General features: G+C 44.7%; 1 protein-coding gene across 1 annotated transcript in view; it reads right to left on the reverse strand.

The window, feature by feature from the left end:
- TRPM8 (transient receptor potential cation channel subfamily M member 8) overlaps positions 1-15,037 on the reverse strand; it is a 36,442-nt gene extending 21,405 nt beyond the window's left edge. Inside the window, exons 1-8 of the mRNA XM_066322374.1 lie at positions 14,934-15,037; positions 11,131-11,235; positions 9,941-10,014; positions 8,327-8,483; positions 5,323-5,500; positions 4,576-4,748; positions 3,779-3,953; positions 2,747-2,814 (exon numbers count right to left, since the gene is read on the reverse strand). Of these exons, the coding sequence (XP_066178471.1) occupies positions 2,747-2,814; positions 3,779-3,953; positions 4,576-4,748; positions 5,323-5,500; positions 8,327-8,483; positions 9,941-10,014; positions 11,131-11,235; positions 14,934-14,975 (972 nt within the window). The 5' untranslated portion in view covers positions 14,976-15,037. The remainder of the gene's footprint in view (positions 1-2,746; positions 2,815-3,778; positions 3,954-4,575; positions 4,749-5,322; positions 5,501-8,326; positions 8,484-9,940; positions 10,015-11,130; positions 11,236-14,933) is intronic.
- Positions 15,038-25,177: the final 10,140 nt, after the last annotated feature.

Genomic DNA, 25,177 nt, shown 5'->3' on the forward strand with positions numbered 1-25,177 from the left:
ATCCACACCATGGACTCTCCTGAGTCATTTGGGCTGCTCAAAGACTCGATTTACTCCTCGAAAAAAGGCTTCGCCTACCTATGAGGAAGAAGGCAGGCACAAATATCTCAGTGCGCTTACAACACTGAGAAATAAAAACTTAGTATGCCATCAACCAGCCTCAAGTTGCACCAGGAGGGGTTTAATGTTGGGAAAGGTGAGACAGGAAAAGCCTACAAATATGATTGCCTGGCAAGAGATACTAAAAATATAAAACCTGTGAGTGAAACAGAAACGGAAGCTAGCTTTGAGATGTAGGCATGGCAGGCAGGAATCAGCAGGTGATGGGTTGGGTGGTAGCAAACAAAAGGGGCTCCAGGGAATAGCCCCCCAAGGTATCTGGGAAAAGGTAGATAAGAAAAGTAGTCTTTAGAGTTTAGAATACAGAATGATATGGTGATAGAGCAGTTCTCATAGGCTGCGTGCAAAGTCTGTAGGTTTTGTATCGCACTGCGGTTGGTCTGTGCAAATCAGAATATTCAACACAAAAGGAGGAGATACAACGTACTGTAACAAGGACCTCGCTCTCCTACCTCACCTTGGTCACCTCCCTTACCCCTGCTCTCACCTCTTAGCTCTTACTTCTTACCCCTCTTTCCCTCTCTCTGGGGCATCCCCTCAGCCGAGGCTGGTGGCTGAAGGCAAGGCCCTTTTACCCACGACCCTTGCAATAAAACCACGTGTTTCTGTAAGTGTCTCAGGTTTGCAGAGTTCCCTCTCCCTGCCATCCACAGATATTCCTACAGTTTAGGTTGGATATCACAAAAAATCCCTCACTGAAAGGGTTATCAAGGACTGGAACAGGCTGCTTAAGGAAGTCACCATTCCTGGGGCGTTCAAAAAATGTGTAGATGTAGCACCTGAGGACACAGTGCAGTGGTGAACATGATGGTGCTATGTTGACCACTGGACTCCAGGATCATAGAGATCTTTTCCAACTTCAATGTTATCATGATCCTATGAAATAGCCAAGAGAATGGCATGAACCCTTAACTGAACTATTATCCAGGTACTTCCCAGAGGAATCTCTTGCCAAGAATTATCATTTGATTTAACAAGGCTTTTACTCATTCTGCTTAGGCAGCTACTGTCTGTGTTATGTATCACTAGTTAACAGTGGGCTTGAGGTCTCTCCAAAAAATGTGTAATCATAAGTCTGCTCAGCTACAACGCTTGGCAGTCAGTCAGCTCCTTCAATGATGGCCAAATCCTCTCTCAAACATCAGCAATTTGGAGCTAAAAGGAAATGGACACATTCAACACAAGTCTTTGAGCACAGCTTTCCTCTCAAACCTGAACGAACGCTTCATTCCATCTCAGGACCTCTGATTGATACTGCATCTGCATTTATCTACAATCATGTGAATGGAACCAAACTCCCAGAAAACATACAGGGAGGCTGGGATAACAATCTGGAATTCCACACACTGCTTCAGACCAATTGATTAACACCAGCAAGGAAAAGGTGGCAGAAATCATGCTTTGAAATCACGTTGTTTATTCTTCTGACAAGCCAAGTAGTTTGATTAACCTCAACAATAACAGCACAGTTCTGGTCAGAACAGGAAGTACCAAGGTAACATCTGCAAATAAAATAATCATAAATATCATGCTGCTCCAACTTTATTTGTGCTGCATCCTACTCTCTTGCAAAATCCAGCCCCTTTCCCAGCTCTTTAGTACAGGCTAAATAAATCAGCTCTTCCTGTAGTTGGTCAGAGCACGTCCTCACTGTTACTGTTCCCTTCCCACACAGCCTGACTCCCCATCCCTTCACCTTGAAAACCCTGGGTCGGGTCCCTTTGCTCCCTCAGACCACTCATCTTCACTCTGGCAAGGTGAACGGGCAAGTAACAACTCTGAGTTTTAACCCTGAGAGAGATTTTGAAGCCATCTCCCTTTCCCCCTTCCCTAAGTGTCACTTAGGCGTCCTGTTTCAAGAAACTTTTGTTCCATTCATCCTCCTCCTGCCTGTCATCTGTTTGAGGATGATGCCTGGTCCTTCCCCAAGTAGGCTTAGAAGGGTCCAGAGCCAGTGGAGCCCTCCTATCCTACTTAGTTGCCAAGATTTAAACCAGGTCTAACTCTAAACTAGATTTAAAACACGGCCTTTCAATACTTAAAGAGGCTTATAAGAAATAGGGAGAGCAACCTTTTACACGGGCAGGTAGCGATGGGACAAGGGGCTGTGGTTTTGAACTACAAGAGGAGAAATTCATATTTACATTAGGAAGAAATGATTGACTGTGAGGGTGGGCAGGCCCTGGCACAGAGTGCCCAGAGAAGCTGTGGCTGCCCCTGAATTCCTGGACATGTTCAAAGCTGTGCTGGACAGGGCTTGGAGCAATCTGGGATAGTGGAAGGCATCCCTGCCTATGGCAGGGGGTGGAACTGGGCGGTCTTTAATGTCCCTTCACATCCTGTGATGTGGAAGAACTGAGACAACTGAACTGTCCCAGCCAATACTTTTCCAGGATGTCAGCCCAAGGCAGAAACTTTGCACAGAAATTTTAACAGAAACAAACTTCATAAGTTTAAATTACAAACGAGATTCTTCTGTAGCAAATGCTAGGCAAGCTTCTGTAAACAACAGCACTGTCTACTTCATCAAGTTTCTTTTGGAGTAATCAGTCTTCAATATTAGATATTAGTCTTTAATATTATCCTTATTGTTATTCCTGGAAACAAACAAAAGAAATAAACTTACTTTCAAAGTCTCCTTCCCACCACCTTGGGCAAAACACACAATTGGAATCTTCCCACCGTAATTAGATTCTGTAAAATATTCCAAAAAAAAAAGAAAAGAAAGAAAAAAAGATTAAATCAATTAATGCAGTTTGAACAACTTACTTTTTCCTGAATATAATGGAAGATTTTCCAAGCCATTCATGCAAATACTAGTTTGCTGCTGATTTTACCAGTTACTAACAGCTGTTTTTAATGAAAACTCAGTTTTGCCTAGCATTCTGCATAGCTGACTTCAGACACCCTTCTCCAACAGAAGCTTTTCCCTTCTAGAAATCACAATTTTTGCTATCTCAGAACTCCTTAAAACGGAACTTTATTGCATTTATCTGCTTCTTGGATCATTTTGAGTTTCAGTGAAAGGTTCTTATCAAACTCAAGATAAAGAGCCTCTGAGTTGGCATTTCCAATCATAAAAGAAAGGTAAGAATTCTGTAACTCTAGGAGCTAGTGTTTGAGGGACATTCCAAAGAAAAAACCCAAACCTCCAAACGTGAACAACACCACACCCAAAAGCTTTTTAAGAATTTCCTGCTAAGGCTTTTGATTCCTTTTTTTTTCTGCTCTGGTAAAGAAGTGGGTGAAAGAGAAATTATTGAGCAGCAGGTTGCAGGCGGCTCAATCACCCTTGTAAGTAAATATTTGGGAAAAGCCTAATTTCAGTTCCTGTGTAATTGTGCTCCAGCTACCTGGAATTCAGTGACATGTGAGATATATACATATATATATATAGAAGGGTCAGCTTCAAGAGGAAGGGAGGGAAGGGCTGTGTGGCTGAAATAAAGCATTTGCTGTGACACAAAGGACATACAGAAATGAAGGTGAGGGAAGGGGTTGAGGGCAGATAGCTCCTGACAGATCTCCAGATGCATTGCAGTTAACACACGGATCCCTTCCAGCTCAGCAGCTACAGGATGCTGTCGCTACTTTCATATTCCTAGAAAATCACTGTGGATCAGCCCCAAAGCATGCACAGACAGGAGGAGGAGGATACCTGGGATGACCCGCTCCGAAATGTACTTCTCCAGCTGGGTGCGCACCTTGGCCTCTACCGTGGGGTGCCCGTGGGTGCCGTTATCAACCAGCAGGAGATGGGTGTGGTTGTTGTCCAGGCAGTACAGGGGGTCTCTCTTCAGGTCATCCATGATGTAGTGGGCCAGGTAGCTCCCCTAGGGGCACCAGCACAGCACAGTTTGACAGAGATTCAGGGACACACCCACCTTATTTGTGTGGCAGGATTTTTTTTTTTTTAGATGTGTTCCATCATATTTGGTGGACAAGAGACAAGGGGGGCTACCGCAGTGCATCTGGCAGGTAGGATGGCAGTGTCAATGAAGATCTCAAACAGCAGCAGCAGCAGGTACCACGTGCCTTAGATGGAAATCCCTACTGTGGGAGAGCGCATGGGGATTGCAGAGCTAGACGGCTCATGAGAGAGATTATTCCCTAAAGCAACGCCAGACATGGAGTTAGAGCAGCTGAACTCCCACACAGACCTGCCAAAATCTGGCACAGCCAAAATCCTCCTCGCCAGGCCTGATGTGTGTGACTAACTTGGGCATGAGAACATTTTACTTTCCTCCTGTTCTGGGAAGAGCTCCCAACATTTGGAGGCTGAGCCTCCTCTTTCTTTCCCCACCAACGCGTCCACGTAGCACTTGGGGACGAGGTTTAATGGCAAAACGTGGTGGTAGTGCTGGGCTGACAGCTGCAGCTGATGATCTGAGAAGTCCAAGTAGTTCAGCCTTAACCTCAACCTCACCAATGATTCCACGACCCCGCGCTCCTTACGTCGCTGTCGGCCGTGCGGATGAGGGTTTCCCGGTTGGAGATCATGCCCCAGGCGGCGATGCCGATGGCCACCACGTTCTCCTCGGAGCTGCGACTGATGGTGTTGTCTCTGACCACCTCCCCAATGTACTTCATCAGCCCGTAGTGCGTTCCCCCGGTGAAAATCCAGGCTCCTGGAACAACGCCTGCTCACCTGGGGGAACACGGCCGAACACCCACCCTCCCAAGGCAATAAAGACAGCCCAAACCCCTTTTTGTGACCTTGGAGGCTTATTCTTCAATTTAGCGCAGAAGAGATGCTACACAACTGGGGAAGATTCAGGGAGGATTGATAGGATTTGGGGGATTTGGGTGAATATGGGGGGGTCTTTTTTGGAATTTTGCAGAGGTTTGGGGAGAATTATTTGGGAAATTCCTGATGGCAAGATGTGGATTTGGGGCTGAATATAGACAGATTTGGGCTGAAATGGGGTGAGATTTTCCAAATTTTGCTGAATTCCAGGTGGGATTTTGGAGGATTTTGGGGATTTGGGGATAATTCGGGGATTACATTACCACAAGCATCCCCTGACTAAATCCCAACCCTGTTACTTCCAAACCATTAATGTCACACGTGTCTGAAGTGTGCTTGTGCAGCAGCCAAGCAGAAGCAAAATGATCACTCTGCTTCCCCAGGGACCCTTTGAGCAGTTTTTTCCCCTGGTGCCTCTGTTGTGCAGCAGCAGAGGCACGGGAGCAGGTGTTTACCCTTGGACTGGGCGATGTAGATCAGCCTGCTGAATATCTTGCGCATGCGGGGCTTGAGCGCGAAGTTCTTGGCGCCGCCGGTGACGGAGATGACGAGGTTTGGGGTCTTCAGGTGCCAGTGCTGGGTCATGAGATCGTAGAGGGTCTCTGAGTCCGTGTCACACGACAGGCGGATGTACTTGGGGAGAGAAAACAGGAGAACGAATACATCAGGAGAGAAACTGAGATGGCTGGGAACAACCCAGGGATTGCATTTCCTTCTCTGCTGTACAGCGTCGTTCCAACAGCCAGGAGATGAAAGGCAAGGTGATGATGAAACCCTTGGTTTTTTCCTCTGAAGCACCTTTATCCTTTCCCTAGAGAAGGCAAAGAGCAGTGACCTTGAGCTTCCCTCTGCAAGGATGAACACACCACCACTACAGCAACTAGCTCCAGTGGTGCTGTTTAAAGCTTAGATTATGAATCAGTGGCAGCATCATCATTGCAACTGAACTAACATTAATGACAGCTGTATTTTGATCACACTACTCAGATAAATTCCAGGCTCCATGTGAATGGTGTCCCTATCACAAGAAATACCCACTCCAGTGCTTCAAGCATAACATAAAACAAACACTCCGATTTTGTAGCAAAGCTTGAACACTGTACAAAGATGCCCAAAAAAAGCACTAAGAGAGAATCTGGCTTCAGGTGGACTCAACATGTCTCCATCCATATAGAAGCTTCTCTGGCCTTGTCTTGCTTTGCTATTCAAAAGCATCTTCACAGTTCCATCACTTTTGAAAGACATTCATGGCTTTACAAGCCAAATCAGGAGATGAAAAGGAGTAGCTTGGACCTGAATCATAGAGGAGTTTGTATTGAATGCCCAGTATTTGCAGAAGAGCAAAATGAAAGGATTATTTGAGGAGGAAATTTTCCTACCTAAGAGACACTGAACTTGAATAAAAACATTCATGTGTTCCAGGATAGGTTTTAGAAGGAGTTCAAGCATTTAGGACATCACTGAGGATGCTGAGCAGGCTCCAGCAGCTACACAGGAGAGCTAAGGGACCCCCACAGCTTCTGCCCTAAGGAGCTTCAGCCACATGAAGCTTTGGTTGTTCTTCTGGAGAGGATTCCCTGTAGGAGAGAGGCGAGCTACCAGGAAAATTACCTGGCCAGCCCTCCCACAGCAAACCCGTCAGATCCGCTGCAGCAGGTAAACTCAGCTCAGCATTTCCCTCCTCCGAAGTACAATAGTGCCATCTCCTGGTACTGCTGGATGCTGCTCCCAGACCATGGCCGTGATCCAGGGAAGTCTTTGGGGCTTGGGCTCCCAAAACAGCAAATGCAGTGACTGCGAGGCTCGTGGATGTTGCAGGGTCTGAGCGGCACAGCACAAACAAAAAGCTCAGCAGGCTGGACTTACAGAGGGTGAGAATTTATAGAATCCCGGAGGGGTTTGGGCTGGAAGGGAGCTGAAACCTCGTTTGGTCCCATCCCTGCCATCTTCTGCTATCCCAGGTTGCTCCAAGCCGCATCTGACCTGGCCTGGGACCCTTCCAGGGATCCAGGGCCTGCCCACCCTCCCAGGGAACAATTCCTTCCCAATATCCCATCTAACCCTGCCCTCTGGCAGCAGGAAGCCATTCCCTGTGTCCTGTCCCTCCATCCCTTGTCCCACTTCTCCTGGAGGCCCTTTAGGAACTAGAAGACCTCCCTGGAGCCTTCTCTTCTCCAGGTTTAAGCACCCCCAGCTTTCCCAGCCTGTCCTCAAACCTCTTCATGTGTCTGTTCACATCTCATTTCTGCTCAGATCTTTTTAGTACTCATCTGTCCTAAAAAGGACAATGCAGGGTATAAAACTCCTCATCCCTCACGGATAATTGATGGCAATACTTAGGTCACCCCGAGTCTGAAGTCCTCCCTGCTGCGCATCAACAGAAAAAACTTGGCAGTCTTCAGGAGCAGCAGGTGCCTTGCTGTGTAGGGAATAAGAACAGGGAACTGAGATGTGATTCCAGCCAACATTCCAATGGGAATGGACTAGGAGAGTTCTATGCAGCGTTTGAACAAAGCATGCTCTGAAATTTGCATAGTGGCCTTGAGAGTCCGCATGAAACAACTGAGGGAACGTGAACAGATTTCCAAAGTTGGAAGCGGGGAAGACACAACCTAAGTAAAGAACATTCAACCTTTGAGAAGTCTGGAATATTGCAGCAGTGCAAAGCACTTTTTATTCCATTACAGTTCACACAGCAGCTTACAATAAAGTAGTACAAAACTAAAAATATGCATATCAAAAAAAAGGTGAAGTCCATGGAGATCCCTTTAACCGTGATTTAAAGCCTTTGGTCTCATTCCCCACTCAAATGCCTCTTATTTCTGCTACCCTGCATGAACCAAACCAAATTAATTTACATAGCAGGCTCTGATTTTCCTCATTTATTTTGATTGTCCCAAGCAACCTGCACTGGGTGTTAAATATGAGCCATTTAGAGGAGGCAGATGAGCTCAGCCACATGTGACTCCTCACAAGCTTCAATACAAATCACCAGAAACAGCAACAGCAGCTATTTTCTTCTTCCCACACCTTCACTGTCCCTACTCCAAGCAAGGGAAAAAAAAAACACCCAACCAATGGAATAAAACTTTTGAACTTCCACAGATATCTTACATCCCTTCAGAACTCTCCACCCTGGGAAATATTCAACATTCAATTTTTTATAGGCCTGAGCAAGCTGGTCTATGTGGGTATAAAATACTCTTTGCATGCAGCCCTCATACACCCATTCCCCTGCCATGCCTAGAAAGCAATAGTCTCTTTTCATTCCCATCACCAGCCTAACCAACAAGAAACACAGAAAGAATTATCCTTTATTACCTATTTTCAGGGCTTGAGAAACAAGCTTGTGTCCCTTGTAGCCCATCTCCTGCCATTAGAATAAAATCCATTTCACCTTCCTTGCTTTTGAGGAGCTCTCAGTGGGGCCTCATGAATATCCTTAGTAGTCCCACTTACCTTTCCTCTTTTTCCCAAGTTTTCAAACTGAATGTCCCCGAAGGCATCAGTAGGAAGCTCCTTCGTGTGCTTCTTGTAGTTCCATTTTTCGGTGGTGTTAACCTGGGTGCCCTCTATGTGCTGATTTTCAGGGTATCCACACTTACATAAGTTACCCCTGAAAGAAGAGGGAATAGACAGGAGACTCCTGAGGAATGCCGAGCGCAGAAAAGTGAGCTCTGACAGCAAGGAAGGCAGCAGGTGGAGCTACAGAACCAGTGGAGCGTGGGACTCTACTGGGATTTGCCACTGAGAAAGAGTAGCACCTGATCCCGCTTCCTCCCGCATAACCTCTTCTGGCCCAGTGCTGGGAAGTGGAGCACAGCTCAGGAACCAGGCTGTGCTGAAGGGTTTCTTCCCCTTTTTGTGCTCTTAACCACATAGGATGGGCTCCCTGCATCTCCTCTCCCAGGTAACAAGTGACAGAACAAGAGTAAAAGGCCTCAAGTTGTGCCAGGGGAGGTTCATACCGGACATCAGGGAAAAAAATAGATGGAAAGGGCTGTCAGGCATTAATACAGGCTGCTCAGGGTCGTGCTGGAATCACCATCCCTAGAAGTATTCCAAAATCACATGGATGTGGCACTTGAGCTAATGGTTTAGTGGTGCTGCTGGGCTGACTTGATTTTAAGGGTCCTCTCCATGCCCACATTCCCACTTCCTCAGAGGACATGGAAAAGGAGTAATTAATTGCTTGTCTCCTTTAGAAAGGTTTCTTCTACTCTGCTTACCTTAAAAATATCTAGACAAAAATAACCCAGCAAGTTTTGCAATCCTCTCCCAGAGGCCTTGCAGGAAGAGCAGCTGATGAGAATCAGCTCCTCCATCCTTTGTTGGTGCCTTGCCAGACATCCCATTTTTGGTGGCAGAGGAGGACCCTAAGTGAGACTTTCTGAAATGAGACTCATTTCCCTCCCTCTCTTTGAGGCATTTTTCCTCCCAGCTTCAGAGAAGAGTGGTGTCAGAGAGCCCGTAGAGCTCAATATTAGGATTTCTGCAGCTATAATAGTTTGATCACTTTTCTCCTCAGACTTAAAAAAAAAAAAAAAAAAAAAAAAAAACCACCAAAAACCCAAACCCACAAAACAATGTTATGGTCTTTGAACTAGCAGTGCGCTGGTACCTGTGCCTGAAAATGGAGCCAGTTTAACATCCTCTCTTAAGAGGACATCAGCCTGAGCAAAATCTAGTGCCTGTGTAAAGTTTTGCACATGAAATTTGTGATTTGAGTTTAAAAGGAAAATTTAAATTATGTAAACCACTGACACATACCTTGCCATACATCAGTACCAGTGCTGCATCTTTCAAACCACCGATATATTGTCCCAGTTATGCTTCAAATAGGGAACTGTAGATTAAACTCTGTAATGGAGCTGCTGGAAGATCAGATCCTAGTTTCACATCAGGTTACTTGTGGAGTAATTCAAACAAGGGGACTGAGGTGAGATTGCACTGCTAGATCCAGACTCTTAACACAAAAACCCCAAAACTTTACTCCTGCCTTTGCAGACAGAAATACCTTCATCTACCAGCCCCCCATTATTGAAAAACAAGATAAAAGTATCTCCTCCTTACATGGACTTGGTGTCTTTTGTAAAGAAAACACATTCTCTCTTCTTAAAGTTTTCTTGGATGAAGTTGGCCAAATCCTGGAAAATAATTTTTAAAAGTTTATTTCTGATAACTCATGAAATGGAAGAGAACTCAGTAACAGCACAGTGAGAGTGAACACAAAGATACCGCTTAAAACACTATGGCAAACATTCTTCCCAATGGTAAAAAAGAAAAAAAAAAAAAAAAAAAGACAGTAAGGCTCTTAGGGTAGGGACTGTTTTAATCAACACTCAAAACCCCAGCAGGAGTCCAGAACAACTTCAAGTCCTCCTTTATGGAAACTCAGTGGAATGCAAAGTCTCTCCATCTTGTTTAACCATTAGCTCTCCTATTAACCTTGAAACTCTCCGGAGAAGCTTTCACACTCGGGGAATGCAAATTCACCCCTGATCTGCCCCTGTGAGCTAAGAAAGCAAAGATAAATTTTCACTTGCTGATAAAGGGTTGGGGGTCTTTTGTTTGCTTCTAAATACAGCTTAGATTTGCAGGGCAAGATTTCGTTTGGGACAGAAAGGGAAGACACGCAGCTAAAGTTTAGTTTACCTGTCTGACACAGTACTTGTGGTTAAGCAGCAGGCAAAGGTTACCCCAAGCAGAGAAAACATTACAAGCATTACACCCAAAACAAGGAAAATGGAAGGGAAGGCATTCGACCAGTAAAAGTCACAAGCATGCAAGAGCAGAAAAATAAAAGGATGGGGAAGCACTTGCTAAAGTCCTAAGAATCAGCCATTAAGGCCTTCTGCAAACCACCAGGAGCAGGGAATCTGCCACACAGCTGCTGGAATCAGCAAATCTTTCGGGCGTGAAAAGATGTTTAACATAACATATGTTGGCTGCCTTGGCCATCAAGCTTCGAGAAAAGCGTGGGGTGGTTCTTTATACAGACAAATTTGCCTCTTGCTTCAAGGTGGGAAAGGGTTTAAAACCAGGAGTGATAAAGAAAGCACAATAAAGAGCCTACAGGGTTCAAAAGGAATACAGTACACCATTAGAGTTTCACCGTGTCAGCTGCTGCTTCAAGGTCACTGCTTAGGAAAATTTCTCCATCAAGGGGAAAGCAGCAAATCCATCATCCTGCTCCTGACTTGACCAAATTCTCCACTACTGTGGCCCCCTCCCAAGACACCAGCACGGTACCAGGTACTCACAGCATCACTGCAAGCCACGTCTATGCTCCGAGACATGCTGGAATAGAGGAGTCTAGAACTCTCAAAATTGCCATTTCTTCGGTGTCTCATGCTGCCCATGGAAACCTGGAAGAAGCATGCCAGAGGGGGGAGATGGAGGAGCCTAGACACAGCGAGGGCACTTTGCGGAGCCCAGCAAGGCAAGGAAGAGGTTATTTGGATCCAGCATAAAGAATTAGGAAGGGTATTATTCCAAAATCTGAAACAAAAATTAAAAAAAATATATTTTCTGTTATTTCATACCACAAAGAGACTTCCTTTTATCATTCCCCTCTCCAAAAGAACTCCAAGTCAACATCATTTTAGAAAGGAACATAGTTTATACACTACCCCGTTCAATTCATTTCCATATTTTAACCCTTTTGTCTCTGATGAGCAAGCTCAGGATGTGGCTTATATAGATACATGAAGAGTCCTTAAACCAACATGTTTACAAATTAAAGGGGATATTAAGAAGAAAAATTTCAAGCACAGAGGAAAAACTGCAGCGTTAAAGCCATTGGCCCCGCAGGACCCCAGCAGCTTAGAGAAGCAGCACCCACCACTGATCCCACTCCTGGAAAAAGGACAGTCAACATATGCAAACTGAAGAGCAAGTGGATTTAAAGATCATTGGATCCAAAAGTTAGGAAGTGACCTGTAGAAGCAAAGACATTTCAGTTGCCCTCTAAAGCAGATCCCTGTGTTGAAGTCACTGCCTTTGAAGGAGCATCACTGCACTTGCAGCAAAGCACAGAACAAAATCATATTTCTTCTAATACGAATACTTCGATTCCCCTCATGCTGCTCTGTGAATAATACTGGAAAAGGCCTTTTCCTGAAAGAAAAGCCCTCAGCCAGCGAACATGGGAAGCTCAGAGCCTACTTATGCTTCCAATCGCTGTTTTCTCTTCTGCCTTTTCCCTGGCTGTGTGCTCTGGGTTTGCCTCTGGGATGACAGTGCCACTGCACGGAACACAAAGCACTCCTCCCAGGCACAGCAACACGGAATCATCACCCTGTAAATACAGAACTCCTGAGAGCCAAGAACCAGCAACTGTGAAAATTTCCTTGGGGTGCTCAACACAGTGGGAATGGCACAGGCAGTGGGAAGCTGCAGCTGTAAACAGAATGATGGAATGTGATGTGAGCAAGCCCCCAAAGCAGTTAGAAAAGGCAAGTTTCCACAAAGACATGTATATTTATGTGTTGTAGTATTTTTAAAAATCCTTTGAAAAAACATTTTGTGTTGAGGGGGAGCATGACTGACTCAGTGTTGTTTACTGTGCATGGCAGAAGCCCTCAGCTACTTCTCCCAAAACCTGCAGCATGTCCAGGGATCTGTGTCACTCCATCACTGGTAAGTGATGGAAGAGCACAAAAAAAAGCCCTCTTCCTCCTTCACAGCTCCTGCATGATATAGGAATTATTTCACCCCAAGAAGAGGTGAAAAAAACCCAAACAAGTTGGAAAGTGAGCAGCCAGAAGGCTGGGCCCAGAGAAAGGGGGAACAGAATTAAATCCAGTTACCAGTGCTGTTCCCCAGGCCCCAGTACTGAGCCCAGTCCCGTTTCATATTTTGATCTTTACCAATGATCTGGATGAGGGCATGGAGGGCACCCTCAGGAAGTTGCAGACACCAAGTTGGTGGGATCTGCTGGAGGGCAGGAAGGCTTGGCAGAGGGATCTGCACAGCCTGGATCCATGGGTCAGCAAGGCCAAGGGCCAGCTCCTGTCCTTGGGTCACAACAGCCCCATGGGACACTGCAGCCTCAGGGAATAGCAGCTGGAAAAGGCGGTGACAGGGTTGGTGACAGGGTTGGTGACAGGGTTGGTGACAGGGTTGGTGACAGGGTTGGTGACAGGGTTGGTGACAGGGTTGAACATGAGGCCAGGAGGGCAAAAGTCCACGGCCCTTGTTCTGTGCCAGCCATGGTGTGCCACAGCCCCAGGGCAGCCCAGGCCCTGCTGAGCCCCTCCAGGGCTGCGGCCAGCTCTGGACACTCACAGCCAGAGGGACACTGGAGAATGTCCAGGGAAGGGGCTGGAGCCCCAGGAGAGGCTGAGGGAGCTGGGACAGGGGCTCAGCCTGGAGAAAAGGAGGCTCAGGGGGGACCTTGTGGCCCTGCACAACTCCCTGACAGGAGGGGACAGCCGGGGGGTCGGGCTGTGCTCCCAGGGAACAGGGACAGGAGGAGAGGGAACAGGGCCAGGGGAGCCTCAGTGTGCTTGTTGGGAAAAATTTCATCACTGAAAGTGTTGTCAGGCATCAGAATGAAGGGGCTGGCCGGGGCAGTGGTGGAGTCACCTTCCACAGAGCCCCATCACAGCTTTTTGGGATTCTCAGCCCAAGAGGAGCAACAACTACAATCCCCTTTCCTCTAAACCCCTTTGTTGTGTGATCTCTTCATCAGTGATCCAAAAGTCACCAAAGAGGAAAACCCGACTGACAGAGAGTAAGACACCCAAATCTGGCCCAAAACTGGTCAGCAACAGTAATTGATAATATGGGAATATTTATTCCAAAAATCTTATCTCCGACGGGGCAGGCTTGTCAAATAGGATACTAAGGAAAAGAGGGAAGCTGTACACAAAATATAGAGAAGCTCAGAGCTGGCACACAGCTTAGAGACATGAAAAAACACCTTGACAGTCACAAGCAGCAAGAAACTCCATGAAACTGCAACTTGGCAGCTGATAAGGATGGAAGTCTGAGGTTTAAGGACACAGGCAACCCTGCACTGGGAGATGTATTTCCTAGTTTCCTAAGAACCCAGAAAGCAATTCTGAATATTTCATCTGATTAGTGTTCAGTGTAAAGATGGTTTTAAAGCTGTAACTCAAGATAAAAGCCCCACGGAGGGAAATAACATTAACATCAGGATCTACGCAACTCATTTATTGACAATTTTACTTTTGTTGTTGATTTGTTTAATAAAGTTTAACACCAGAAAAGTGACTATGGATGTAACTGCACAGAGAGGAGATGAAAAGGAAACAAGGGCATTAAATTATTAATTGCAAACACTACAGGATTTCAAGTTTGCCTTGCTGCTTTCGTAAATAATTGATATGAACGAACGTGCAGCAAACAAACCGAAAAAAGTTAGCGAGAGTGCAAAGAAGCCTCCTGAAAACCTGAAATTTAATTTTAAATTCTGAAAAACCTCATTGATAGCACAGCGTTTAGCTGATTCCAGTGAGAGACGGTCATGAACACCACGAGTGCTGGAGACAACACAGCAATTATACATATTTTAAAAGATGTGACACAGCTGCAACCCACAGGACAGGCAAGCTATTCTTTTTCTATCACATTTCCAACCCATTAAATTAAATATATAAGATATTCAACACATTGAAGCGTAACTTTCTTAAAACAACACGTATTGAGGATAATAACCATTGGATAAACTCCAAAAAAATCCTCTGAAGTTTAAGGCTATAACTTCCATGGCAATTCAAGGATCATATCCAAGGAAATCTTCAGCCTGAGGTGACTAAAAGAAAAAATCTAGTTCTGTAGGGACAAATTAAGAGGCTTTTAGCAACTCGCCTGGAACTGAAAAAGGCAAGACCAGCTCCATTCTCAGAAATCTTCCAGATAAACGTAACCACTATTTATTTCCATTAACAATTCCCGACAGTGGCTTTACGTGAAACCTCTCCAACAGCAGAGGATGTCACAGAACTTCAGCTGCACCTACTCCCAGAATTCCAGCAAATTCAAAGTACATTCTCTTAAGGACAGAAAACCCAACATTAAATCAGGAGCACAGACTTACCAAAGTCTCCAGAATATGCCCCAGGACTCCTTCTGCAATCATAACTCCAAGAGGAAGGCTTTGAAATACTCGGGCTGAAAAAGCCCCACCTTTATCTGTGTCATGCCTTCATTTTAAAGGAGGGAGGGATCATGGCCAGGAGCGAGGAATAGCAGAGTTATTCACCAGTTCCTAACGAAGGCTTAATTGCAGCAAGGGGCAGGGAATAGCAGCTGCACGTTGTTCCTAAGAGAGATGTTGTCCCAGCTGCTGCCCATGGACTGCAGGAACAGATAACACTGCAGCTCGTTCGTAGCACGAACAGCACCAGTAAAAAGCCAGAACTAAAAGAAAATGCCTGTGGGAATAAATAATTAGATTTTAATGCAGCAGAAGATAATGAAGCAGCTGTAAAATCAACACCTATTAATCTAATTTACTACAAGGTTGTTGAAGCACTGTTGAGTGCAATACAGGATTTTAAAAGTGTTTTTACTCAATAAAAAATAAGACACAGTTCCTTAATTTTTTGACGCTCAGCATGGAGTAAGCTGGTTTTGTCCTGCCTTTGACTTCAAACTTTTCATTTGGGTAAAAGCATTTTCTGCTGCCGTGATATTCAGTGGCTCCTTGGAGAGATGGATTGTTCCCAGACCACCTTCCTTGCAGGAAGCAGTGCTATCCCATTTGCTGCTGGAGAACCTTCTACTCTCCTTTAATCGCCCTGTTTGGACCAATATTAGGCCAGGTTGGATGGGGCTTGGAGCAACGTGGAATAGTGGAAGGATCCCTGCCCACGGATGGGGGTGGAAAATTTGGGCTTTGAGGTCCTTCAAACCTGTATCATTCCAGGATTTTAAGTCTCAGAGTCACCTTTCCTTCTATGATGGAAAGTAGGTTTATTTGGCTTAAATCTCACATTACCTTGGCATATCCATATCTGCATTTTCATGAATTATCACTTAGGGGTTTTTTACCCCATATGGCAGCGTCTAACAGCTCCCTAAAATATGTGTGTTGACCCCAAAGACAGAACACATCCAGCGATCCTCTGCTCCTAAGGAACATAAAACAGATACCAAGCACTGGCAGCTGAATCTGAGGAGGAGCTAAATAGCTCCTGTGCGTTTTCTGTCATCCTATTTCCCTAAAACAAATGCAGCAACAATCCTGAAGTACTACTGAGCATGAACCTTTACTGTGGTTTATACCTGCAGATATTCCCTTAATCGCTCTGTGAAATCTGCCTGGCTGGTAACTATCGAGAAAGAAAACTCAGTACATAAATGGAGAGCTTAATTATTCATTTAAAAATGTTGGTCCACAGTTGAGGAAGAAACCAATCTACCTGGTCGTCTTAAGTACAGCAAACCTGGAAAAGTGACAGGTTTTGGGGGCCACTTTATGGTTCTCAAGTAAGAAATTTTGTATCCCAAACATAAGTCCAAAATGCTCCGTGAAAGTTTTTAGGGTAAAGATAAACAGTATCTTCCAGAGATAAGAGCACCTCCATGGGCAGTAATTCACACTTCGCAGCATTCCTGCATTCTTGGCCTGAGAATACACATACAGGTATTCCAAATCTACAGGAATATGTTAGTATTTACTGTATTCCAGCAAAATCAGGGCTGACTCCAGCAGAGATTTCAGTGGGAACTTGCCCAACTGCACAGCACGTCCTGTCTCTGCAGTTCACAGAAGTTATGTAACTCTGGGTTTGGACTAGACAGAGTTACTTGTGAACAACCAAAGGTGTTATGGATCCTGGCCAAAGAGCTCCGTGTCTTTCTGGTTAATGAAATAAAAGCTGCCATCCTCAGGATCAGAATCCTTGTTATCTACGCAGGAATCAAAATGCAGCAAGCACTTGGATTACTAAGAAATGGAAATTCACACAGATACAAAAATATTTTGCATTGTATTGGGAGCAGTGAAGAGACTGTAAAAAAAGACTCTTCTGCATCTCAATAAGCTTTATGTTTGTTTAAAAAGAAGTATAAAGCCAGAGAGCAGATTTAAGGAAAATGGTGCCTGAGGAGCTACAGGGATTTGAGATTTGAGTCCTGCAGCCCGCATTGTTCAGAAAAAAAAGGTACAATGGGATTCAATTCAGTGGCTGGCAGTAAATCACTTTCTACCCCAGAACCTGTGAGAGCTTGAGAGGGGCTTTTTATGGAATTCACAATGCACCTGTGAAATCAAGTAATATCATAGACTGCCAGAACAGTTTGTGTTGAAAAGGACCTCAAAGCCCAGCCCATTCCACTCTCTGCCATGGGCAGGGACACCTTCCACTGTCCCAGGCTGCTCCAAGCCCCAGTGTCCAACCTGGCCTTGGACACTTCCAGGGATCCAGGGGCAGCCACAGCTGCTCTGGGCACCCTGTGCCAGGGCCTGCCCACCCTCACAGGGAAGAATTTCTTGCTATCATCTCATCTAAATCTCTCTTCTCTCAGTTTAAAACCACTTTCCCCTATAGTCCTATCACTAACTCCCTGGGTAATATACATTAACTCTCCTGTAGAGTTTATTTTGGGGATGGGGAGTTTTGTCTTTTTAAAATTCAGTCCATTTCAGTTCACCAGACCAAGCAACATTTTAATGCCAAGGAGAGTCATAGGCTGACAGCATTGAGATCACCACTACTGGCCATGAAATCCCTGTTTAGGAGAAAGGTTATTTTGGCTAAGCTTTGAGCACACATGGTAACAACCTGATCTAGTGGAAGGTGTCCCTGCCTATGGCAGAGAGTGGAACAAGACGAGCTTTAAGGTCCCTTCCAACCCAAACCACTCTGAGATTCTATAATTATTATCCCAGTGTTGCAATGTCTTACTGGAGATTTGTATGTGGGTTTTCAAAGGCTCCACAGAATCCAATAGTTAAAAGTACGATGGCTCAAATAGGCAAAAAAACTAATACTTACTCAGTAGAGTGCTAATCATGACCATTCCCTCATCTCAGTTCTCCCCATGGATTGCCAGAGAGAACAAAATGTCAAACACTGTCGTAGAACAGCCGGGGTACTTACTAATTACAGCAGCTCAAACAAAGCGTTACATGGAGATTCACAAAGAACGTTCCTATCCCCCAAATCCCTCTGGATTTCTCTTGCTTTGGCTGCTAGCTGTTAACACTGCTCCTGCTTCTGAACAGGAAACTGCCACTGATGCAGCTGCACACAGGATTTCATGTGCTGTGCATGACCTCCCTTCTGCACCCCTTTATTGCTTGTACAAAAATCCACTTCTCCCCTTTTTATCCAAGCTGCAGAAGCCCACTTTGAACAGGGATAATAGCCTGTGTGTGGCTCCTCAGCCTTTTTATGCCGACATTTTGGATTCATAACCTAAACAGGAATTGTAAGATAACATTTGAGCACTTCTCATCCTCAGAAGCACCTCGAACATAAGGGGCAGGAGCACAACAAACCTGGGAGAAATACAGAGAATTATCTGCCGTAATAATACAGGCCAATTGTTTTCTTAATTTTGGGTTATATGAAGGCACAGTAAAATGAGGAGCCACAGAAGGTCTTCTTCAGTGCAAGAAAGGTCAATGAAACTACTCAAACTAGACCTGCACAGGTGGGATAAGTCCTTTTACGTGCAAATTTGGCGACAAAAGCACAGACAGCACAACCGCTTTGGGGTTTGGGTCTTTAAAAATCATGGAAAAGCCTAAAGAGCACTCCTCTGTGGTGACAGCTGCTCAAGTTCTGTGTGCAGGCAACGCTTCCTGGTTCCTCCTGTCTTCTGCATTCAGGAAGGCAGGTACGCTGCTGGAGACAAACCAAGTTTCGTAGAAGATCCCAGCTCCAGTGACTCTTACTCATTTTGAATGGCAAATACTGTAGGATGGCGTATTTCCATCTGGCTGCTCGAGTCACAGGGATTTTTAATGAAATATTAATTGCTGAAAGCAGTTCTTAGCCATTTACCTAAGGATGTAACAGAGCATCCCTCAAGCCTACAATGACACACTGAAGGACACACCGAAGAGAAAAGAGAACACAAGCTGGTGCAAAATGGCAACATTTTGGCAATAAGTGACGTTGGAACTGTTCAAAAAGGGATTTTTAATGGGATTTAAATCTATTAGAAACACTTCTGACTAGTCTGAGTGTCAAACTAGTCTTGCTGAAAGACAAAAGTCTCCTGGAAAATTTGAGTGCGACCCTGCAGATATAAAGACCTAATGCTGTGGGACCTTGAAAATGGGGATACAACAAAACAGAGAGCTGTGGTCCTGCCCTCCCTCCTCACCCACCCTGCTGTCCACAAGCATTTAAAACCCTTTTTCACAATTTACGTTCCTAAATGCAGACACTTGTATTTCCTTTCAGTGTGAGAGTGCATTGCATTTGAAGAACAATGAAATCATTCCGATGTGCGTGTCAGCCCAGAAAGCTCTGAAAGTGCATTTTGGTGTGAAATATTAATAGGTAGGAACAGAACACTGGCAGATTCTTTCTGTAAAAGCCCTAAAAATAATTAAAAAAAAATAAACCCACCAGAAAGAATTATGTAATTTTCAGCTTATCAGTGTTGAGTGACTAGAAATTGTGCACCTCGGGCTTTTATGCACTTTATTTGATGGAAATGTTCTGAGAAAGTGTTCATCAAGCTTTAAAAATTGAGGAGAGGTGAGGAGGGGAGATGAATGCTTGAGATCAGCTAAAAAACCACCCAGAACCCAAACGAAAAGCAATGAGAAGGCTCTAATCAACACCGTAGTCAACTGGAGACTCCCTTCCATCGGTTTCAATGCAGTAGGCTCACACCTTTGCTACAGCTCCATAGATTTCTTAGAATCTAGCTAGGATCAAAATAAAAATGTGCGTTAATCTAGAATATTCCAACTGATGATAATCACAGGGAAGTCTCAGCACCAAAAACTTTCAAAACCAAAATAACTTCAAATTTAAAGTAATAAATAAAAAATGCAGGTCTTTTCACCTTTGCATCAAAACTTCATGAAAACCACCTTGAGGAAAAGGAAGGACACATTTCAATAATCAAATGTATTTGAATATAGCTGGAATATTTAAGGAAATTAATTTTTCAAGGCTGATGGTAATATTGTTGCAAAATTCAGAGTACTATCCTTCGTAATAACCGCTGTAAAGTTCAGAATTCAGCCAAACTATATAATCTTTCTGTTTTAAGAGTTTATGCATAATTTCCTGTGCCTGTTTTGCATGCACTGAGATCGTATACAGAAATCAAAGCCATACAGCACAAAGACAAGTGGTTACACTAAAGAAAAAGCTCTCAAATATTCATTTAATCCAAAGAAACTCCTCCAATGGAGAAGTGCATCTGTTTCCACAGAGCCATATGACTAAAACACGCTGTCAAGTTCATCCAATATTCAGTGGAAATTAACATATGCTTGGGACTATTTCAGTCTCCATTCTCTGGGAGCTGGGTGTAACATGCAAACCTTGCACATCTATTCCAACCTCACACCACTGTGTGGATAATGGCATGTGTCAGCAGCAGGCAGTAGAATATCCCACCCCAAAAATCTACACTTAATCAGATATCCAAAAATATCTTGAGTAAAATGCCTTTAATCCGTGGACATTGGAGTTTTCAGAGTAAGTGGGAAGGTATGTCTAGAGGTCCAGAAGTCAGAACTACACTACACATGACTCAAGTGCTCACAGAACATAAATCCCACAGTCTCCCCAGAGTCTTTTTTAGTGCTTTAACATCCTCAGGTGGACTTTTTTTTTCCTACTATAAGAAAATCCCAGAATGGTGTGGGTTGGAAGGGACCTTAATGTTGATTCGTTCCAAGCCCCTGCCATAAGCCAGGACGCCTTCCACTATCCCAGGTTGTTCTCCTACTCATTCCTTTGTTCCAGCTTGTGTCCAGTGCCCCATTCCTGCACACCTTGGACACGCCTGGATCCATTTTCCCTTCACATTCCCATATCAGGAAATTGCAGGTACAACGAAGATTCCACAGCACATTTCCATCTCAAGCTCTCCTTCGGCATTGGAGTTGTAATTAGATGATATCTAAGGTACTTACCTGGAAGAGTCCAGGATATTTTATTCACCTAGGACAGGATTTACCTGGGAGGAAACCAAAAACATGCAGTCTGGCATTAACAAACCTCTAGCTAGGCGTCGTGGTTCGACATTCGTCAAATTTCGTTTATTAGCCGGGAGATAGGATTTTTGGGAGAAAAAGGCAAAACAGGCACAACTTAAAAGTAAGAACAGATAGATTTTATTAATACACACTAAAGAAAAAAGAAAAAAAGGAAAGACAAAAAAATGAGACCTGCTGAGACATTCAAACGCCCCCCTCCCCCACCCCTCCCAGTTGTTTATTTTTTCACACACTACAGAGCGAAAACTATGATTTTCAGTCAGTTTCCACTATTTAAACACGATTCTACATCACTTTGGGAGAGGAGCCTCTCTAGGGTTATGGGGAACACGCCACAAGAAAAAAAAAAAAATCGAGTGGCTTTCAGAGATTTGCAATCGCCCGGAATTTTGCAGATTCTGTGCAGTCTCACCTATATAACAGCTTTTCACGCTGTTCATGGGCTTCCACGTGTTTGGGGTATCATTTTAAGAATGTTTTTCTAGTACAAAACAGGGGTTCTCTTCCATTTCTAAATTCACTTCTCTCTCAGAAGAAATAGAAGCCTCTTTATTCTTTCCCAGGAGCTGGGGATATATTCTAATCAAAACTCTTAATTAAAACCCATGTATGTCAATACACACAACCCTTTGGCTAGAACTTGCATTCCCCCAAGCAACATTAAGATATTACAAAAACAGTCCATTTCCCCCATAATTTACACTTAGAAAAGTCTGGTCAGAAATGTCCGCTTCCTCTATCCCATCTTCAAAATAGTCTTTCTCAGTTCTTTCACTGACTTTGTCTCAATGCTTTCTCTCTCTCTACATTTCAAATGTCTTCCACAGAGGAGGGAAAAGGGTTAAAGTCTTTGCTCAGAGTTTTTCTTCTTCAGCAGACTCAAGGCCACAGATAATGGTCAGGAGAGAGGAAGGGAGAATGCAGGCTCAAGAACATTAATAGACGAAATCTTCTCCATCCCTGGTCAGATCTAAAGCGACTCAAACTTGGATCAGCTCCCTGGAACTCCGGAGAAAAGTTCTTACAAGTCTCTCATGCTTCAGACCAGTGTCTCTGGCAACCAAGGCCCAGAGCACGGCCACCGTGGTCCTGGCGCAGGGCCAGACTCTGGTCTGCAGTCCTCCTCCTCCTCTCCCCATGAGAGGAGCTGGAGGGGACACAGGGGACACGGCCAGCCTCACCCACTGTCCCACAGGCAGGGCTGGCCCCAGGGGTCCAGCCCGACCCTGACCCACGAGGTGATGTTACCTTCTCGATGACCGGAAAAGGAAAGAGCCCGAGTCTCCCGAAAAGTTCGGATTTAAGGCTGTGTTTCCGGAGGCGTAGAAACACTCCCATTCATCAGCCAACCTGCCAATCACAATCCGTTCTAGACCACCACACTAGGCTATGGAAAAACCCATCAGCTTTTAGGAATATGCTGCCTGTTCCCAATCCCTGAGGAGGTCAAGCAGAGAACTTGTATTGAAACAGAAACCGTTGGTTTCTGTTTTCCTGCTGCCACAGAAGAAATACGGACAGAAACAACGAATCACCAATCCCATGGAGATAATATTAAGACAGTGCCAGGAGAAATATTCAGCTGGAAAGCGTGGTTGGAAATCAAGTCAGCTGTGACATTCACTCTGAACAAGTTGCTTTCTAAAAGCAAGGGAATGGGAGGCCAAGGACACCTTTGAGTTTTGAAATTAAAAAGCTGGATTCGGTTGAACTTGCTGAAATAGGAAACAATGAAAAACGAAGTGTCAGGGGATTCAGAGATGAAAAAACAACACAAGAACCCCAGCCAAATTCACAGGCAAAAAGTAACAGCCACACTCCAGGTCTGAGGTAGGAAAATCCAACTGAATTATCCGTTTTGAGTGGTCTTCAACATAGGAGACCCAGCTCCTTGAAGGCTCAAATATACTTTGCATTACTTAATTATTTGTTCTCAGCACAGCTGCTGCTGGAAAATCAGTTTGAGAAAAGTAGGAAGATGGGAGAAATAGTCTTCCAAGAAATTTATCTCAGGTCACAGTCAGCAAGAACTGGCTGTCCTGCCCCCCCACCCCAAGATAAGAATGTGCAGAAAAGGTTTTGAGCTAAAAAGGCTCTTAAAAAAGGAAATACTAAAGGTAACAGAGTTAGCAGCTCTGACAAGAATTTCGGCACACAGGGAGAGGCGATGAGGAAGAGATAGAGCCAATGGAAAAAAATCCCCTGGAGGCTGAGGTCAGACTGATTAAGATGCTGTTTCAGTCAATATCCGCTGAAAACCATAGCTGAAAGCAAACAAACACTAAATTTTCTTTTTCAGAGTCTTACAAGGAACAGACTCTCATGGAAAATGTATGAAGCAGCTTCCAAGTAATTATAGATTGGCAAGGGTATATTTCTTTCCCTGACCATTATTTTAATTAATTATTAATCAGCTGCTGCTGTCAAGCCTATGTGCTTAAAGACACCAAGCAGCACGTTCTTTATAAGGGGTAGTTTATCAACTTGATTTTACGTCCATCACACAGCATTAAAATGAAAGATAAGTGGTTTAGAGTAAACCATGATTTGATCCACTCACACATTTCATTGCTTTTCCAAGCCCACGAGGATCTTGGTGTCTGGGGAGGTGGGTGGCTCTGATGGACTTTGAGGGCAACAACAGCTCGAGCCCAAGGTCGGGCACAGAAGGGAAGTGCATGACTTGTGTGGAGTTAAACTTCTGGAGAGCTTCTGCTTCTGAGACATCCCCCAGATTTCACATGCAGCAGTGGAGGACACAGAGCACCCCTGTCACCCAAACCAGAGTCTCCCTGGAGTCACAGCCAGCTGCACAAAGGGGACCACAAACACCTGCCTCACTCTCTCTCTGCCTGAACAGGTACCATTGACTCAGTTAATAAATGTCTTCAGAACCTTTTAGTTCTGCTTCCAGAATATCCATTTCTATAAGGCCTGGACTTTTTCCAGAGAAAGTCTGTCGTGTTTTGATCCTCTGCTTGCCTTTTTTTTTTTCTAATATTCTTAGCACAAGAACAATGCAAAGCATTCACTGGTTCTTTCCCCAAACATTTTGTTCACAAGGTTAAAGACCACTCAAAAGCCCAGGAGCAGAAGTTTCCTCCTAAGGACAGCAAGGATGTTTGAGTGCACTTTATTTATTCTGTTCTGTAGCTGTCCTGGTCCATCAATGGCCTGCAGTGAGGCAGGAACAGCTCACTGGTTCTGTGCTGACACCAGCCTCAGTCCCAGCTGGAAGCATGGTCTTGGAAAAAGCAGTGGAGAAAAGTATCAGCTGGAAAATGTGACCAAGATGGGGGCTGAAAAAATGCAAATATCTTCATCCCCACAGTCACATCAATGGATGAGGGCAGGTGAGGGTGTGAGAATATCTACTCCAGCGAGGTTATCTGACCGGGGACTCTGTCAGTAGACAATTCTGAGGGGAAAAGGGAGAATCCACGAAGAAATATAGTCACAGACCTGACAAAACCACCGTGAGACACCGACGAGGAACAAACCTTGCCAGTCCCACTGAGGATTGGGCTGCTCAGAAACCACAGGCACCGCTTCCAACAAGATCAGCGTGAGGCAGGAATGGCATGTGTCCCTAAAAACCAGCTACTGGGGGAGACCAATGGGAATGTGGAGCCTTGGAAAAATGGTGGAGAGGAACGGGCTACAAATAAACCCTACAAAACATGAGCAAAATTTTGCCAGGATTAACCTCCCTACTTGCAATACCAAGCATTAAGGCCTTTAGGCTTGGCCTTGGTCTGCCTGAGGGCAGACTTTGCCTACAGATAAATAAGATTGAAAGTTACCTTCCCGAGGCTTCCTACAGCCAATTTATGAACTCAAAAATGCTTCGAAATGTTCATAAGGCAAGGCTGAAGCTGTTTGGGCTTTTTAAGGCAGAGAGAGATTTTAAGTGGGTGTTTATTGAGGTTGAGAAAGCCCTCCAAGGACATCAAGTCCAAACGTTAACCCAGCACTAAATGGTGTCTTTAAGCACCAAGACTGCATTGCTTTGAACGCTTCCGGGGGGATGGTGACTGCACCACCTCCCTGGGCAACCTGTTCCAATGCCTGACCACCCTGTTCAGGAAGAAATCTTTCCTAATATCGAACCTGAACCTCCCCTGGGGCAACCCGAGGGC

This window comes from Sylvia atricapilla, chromosome 7, assembly GCF_009819655.1.
Source record: "Sylvia atricapilla isolate bSylAtr1 chromosome 7, bSylAtr1.pri, whole genome shotgun sequence".
NCBI lineage: Eukaryota > Metazoa > Chordata > Aves > Passeriformes > Sylviidae > Sylvia > Sylvia atricapilla.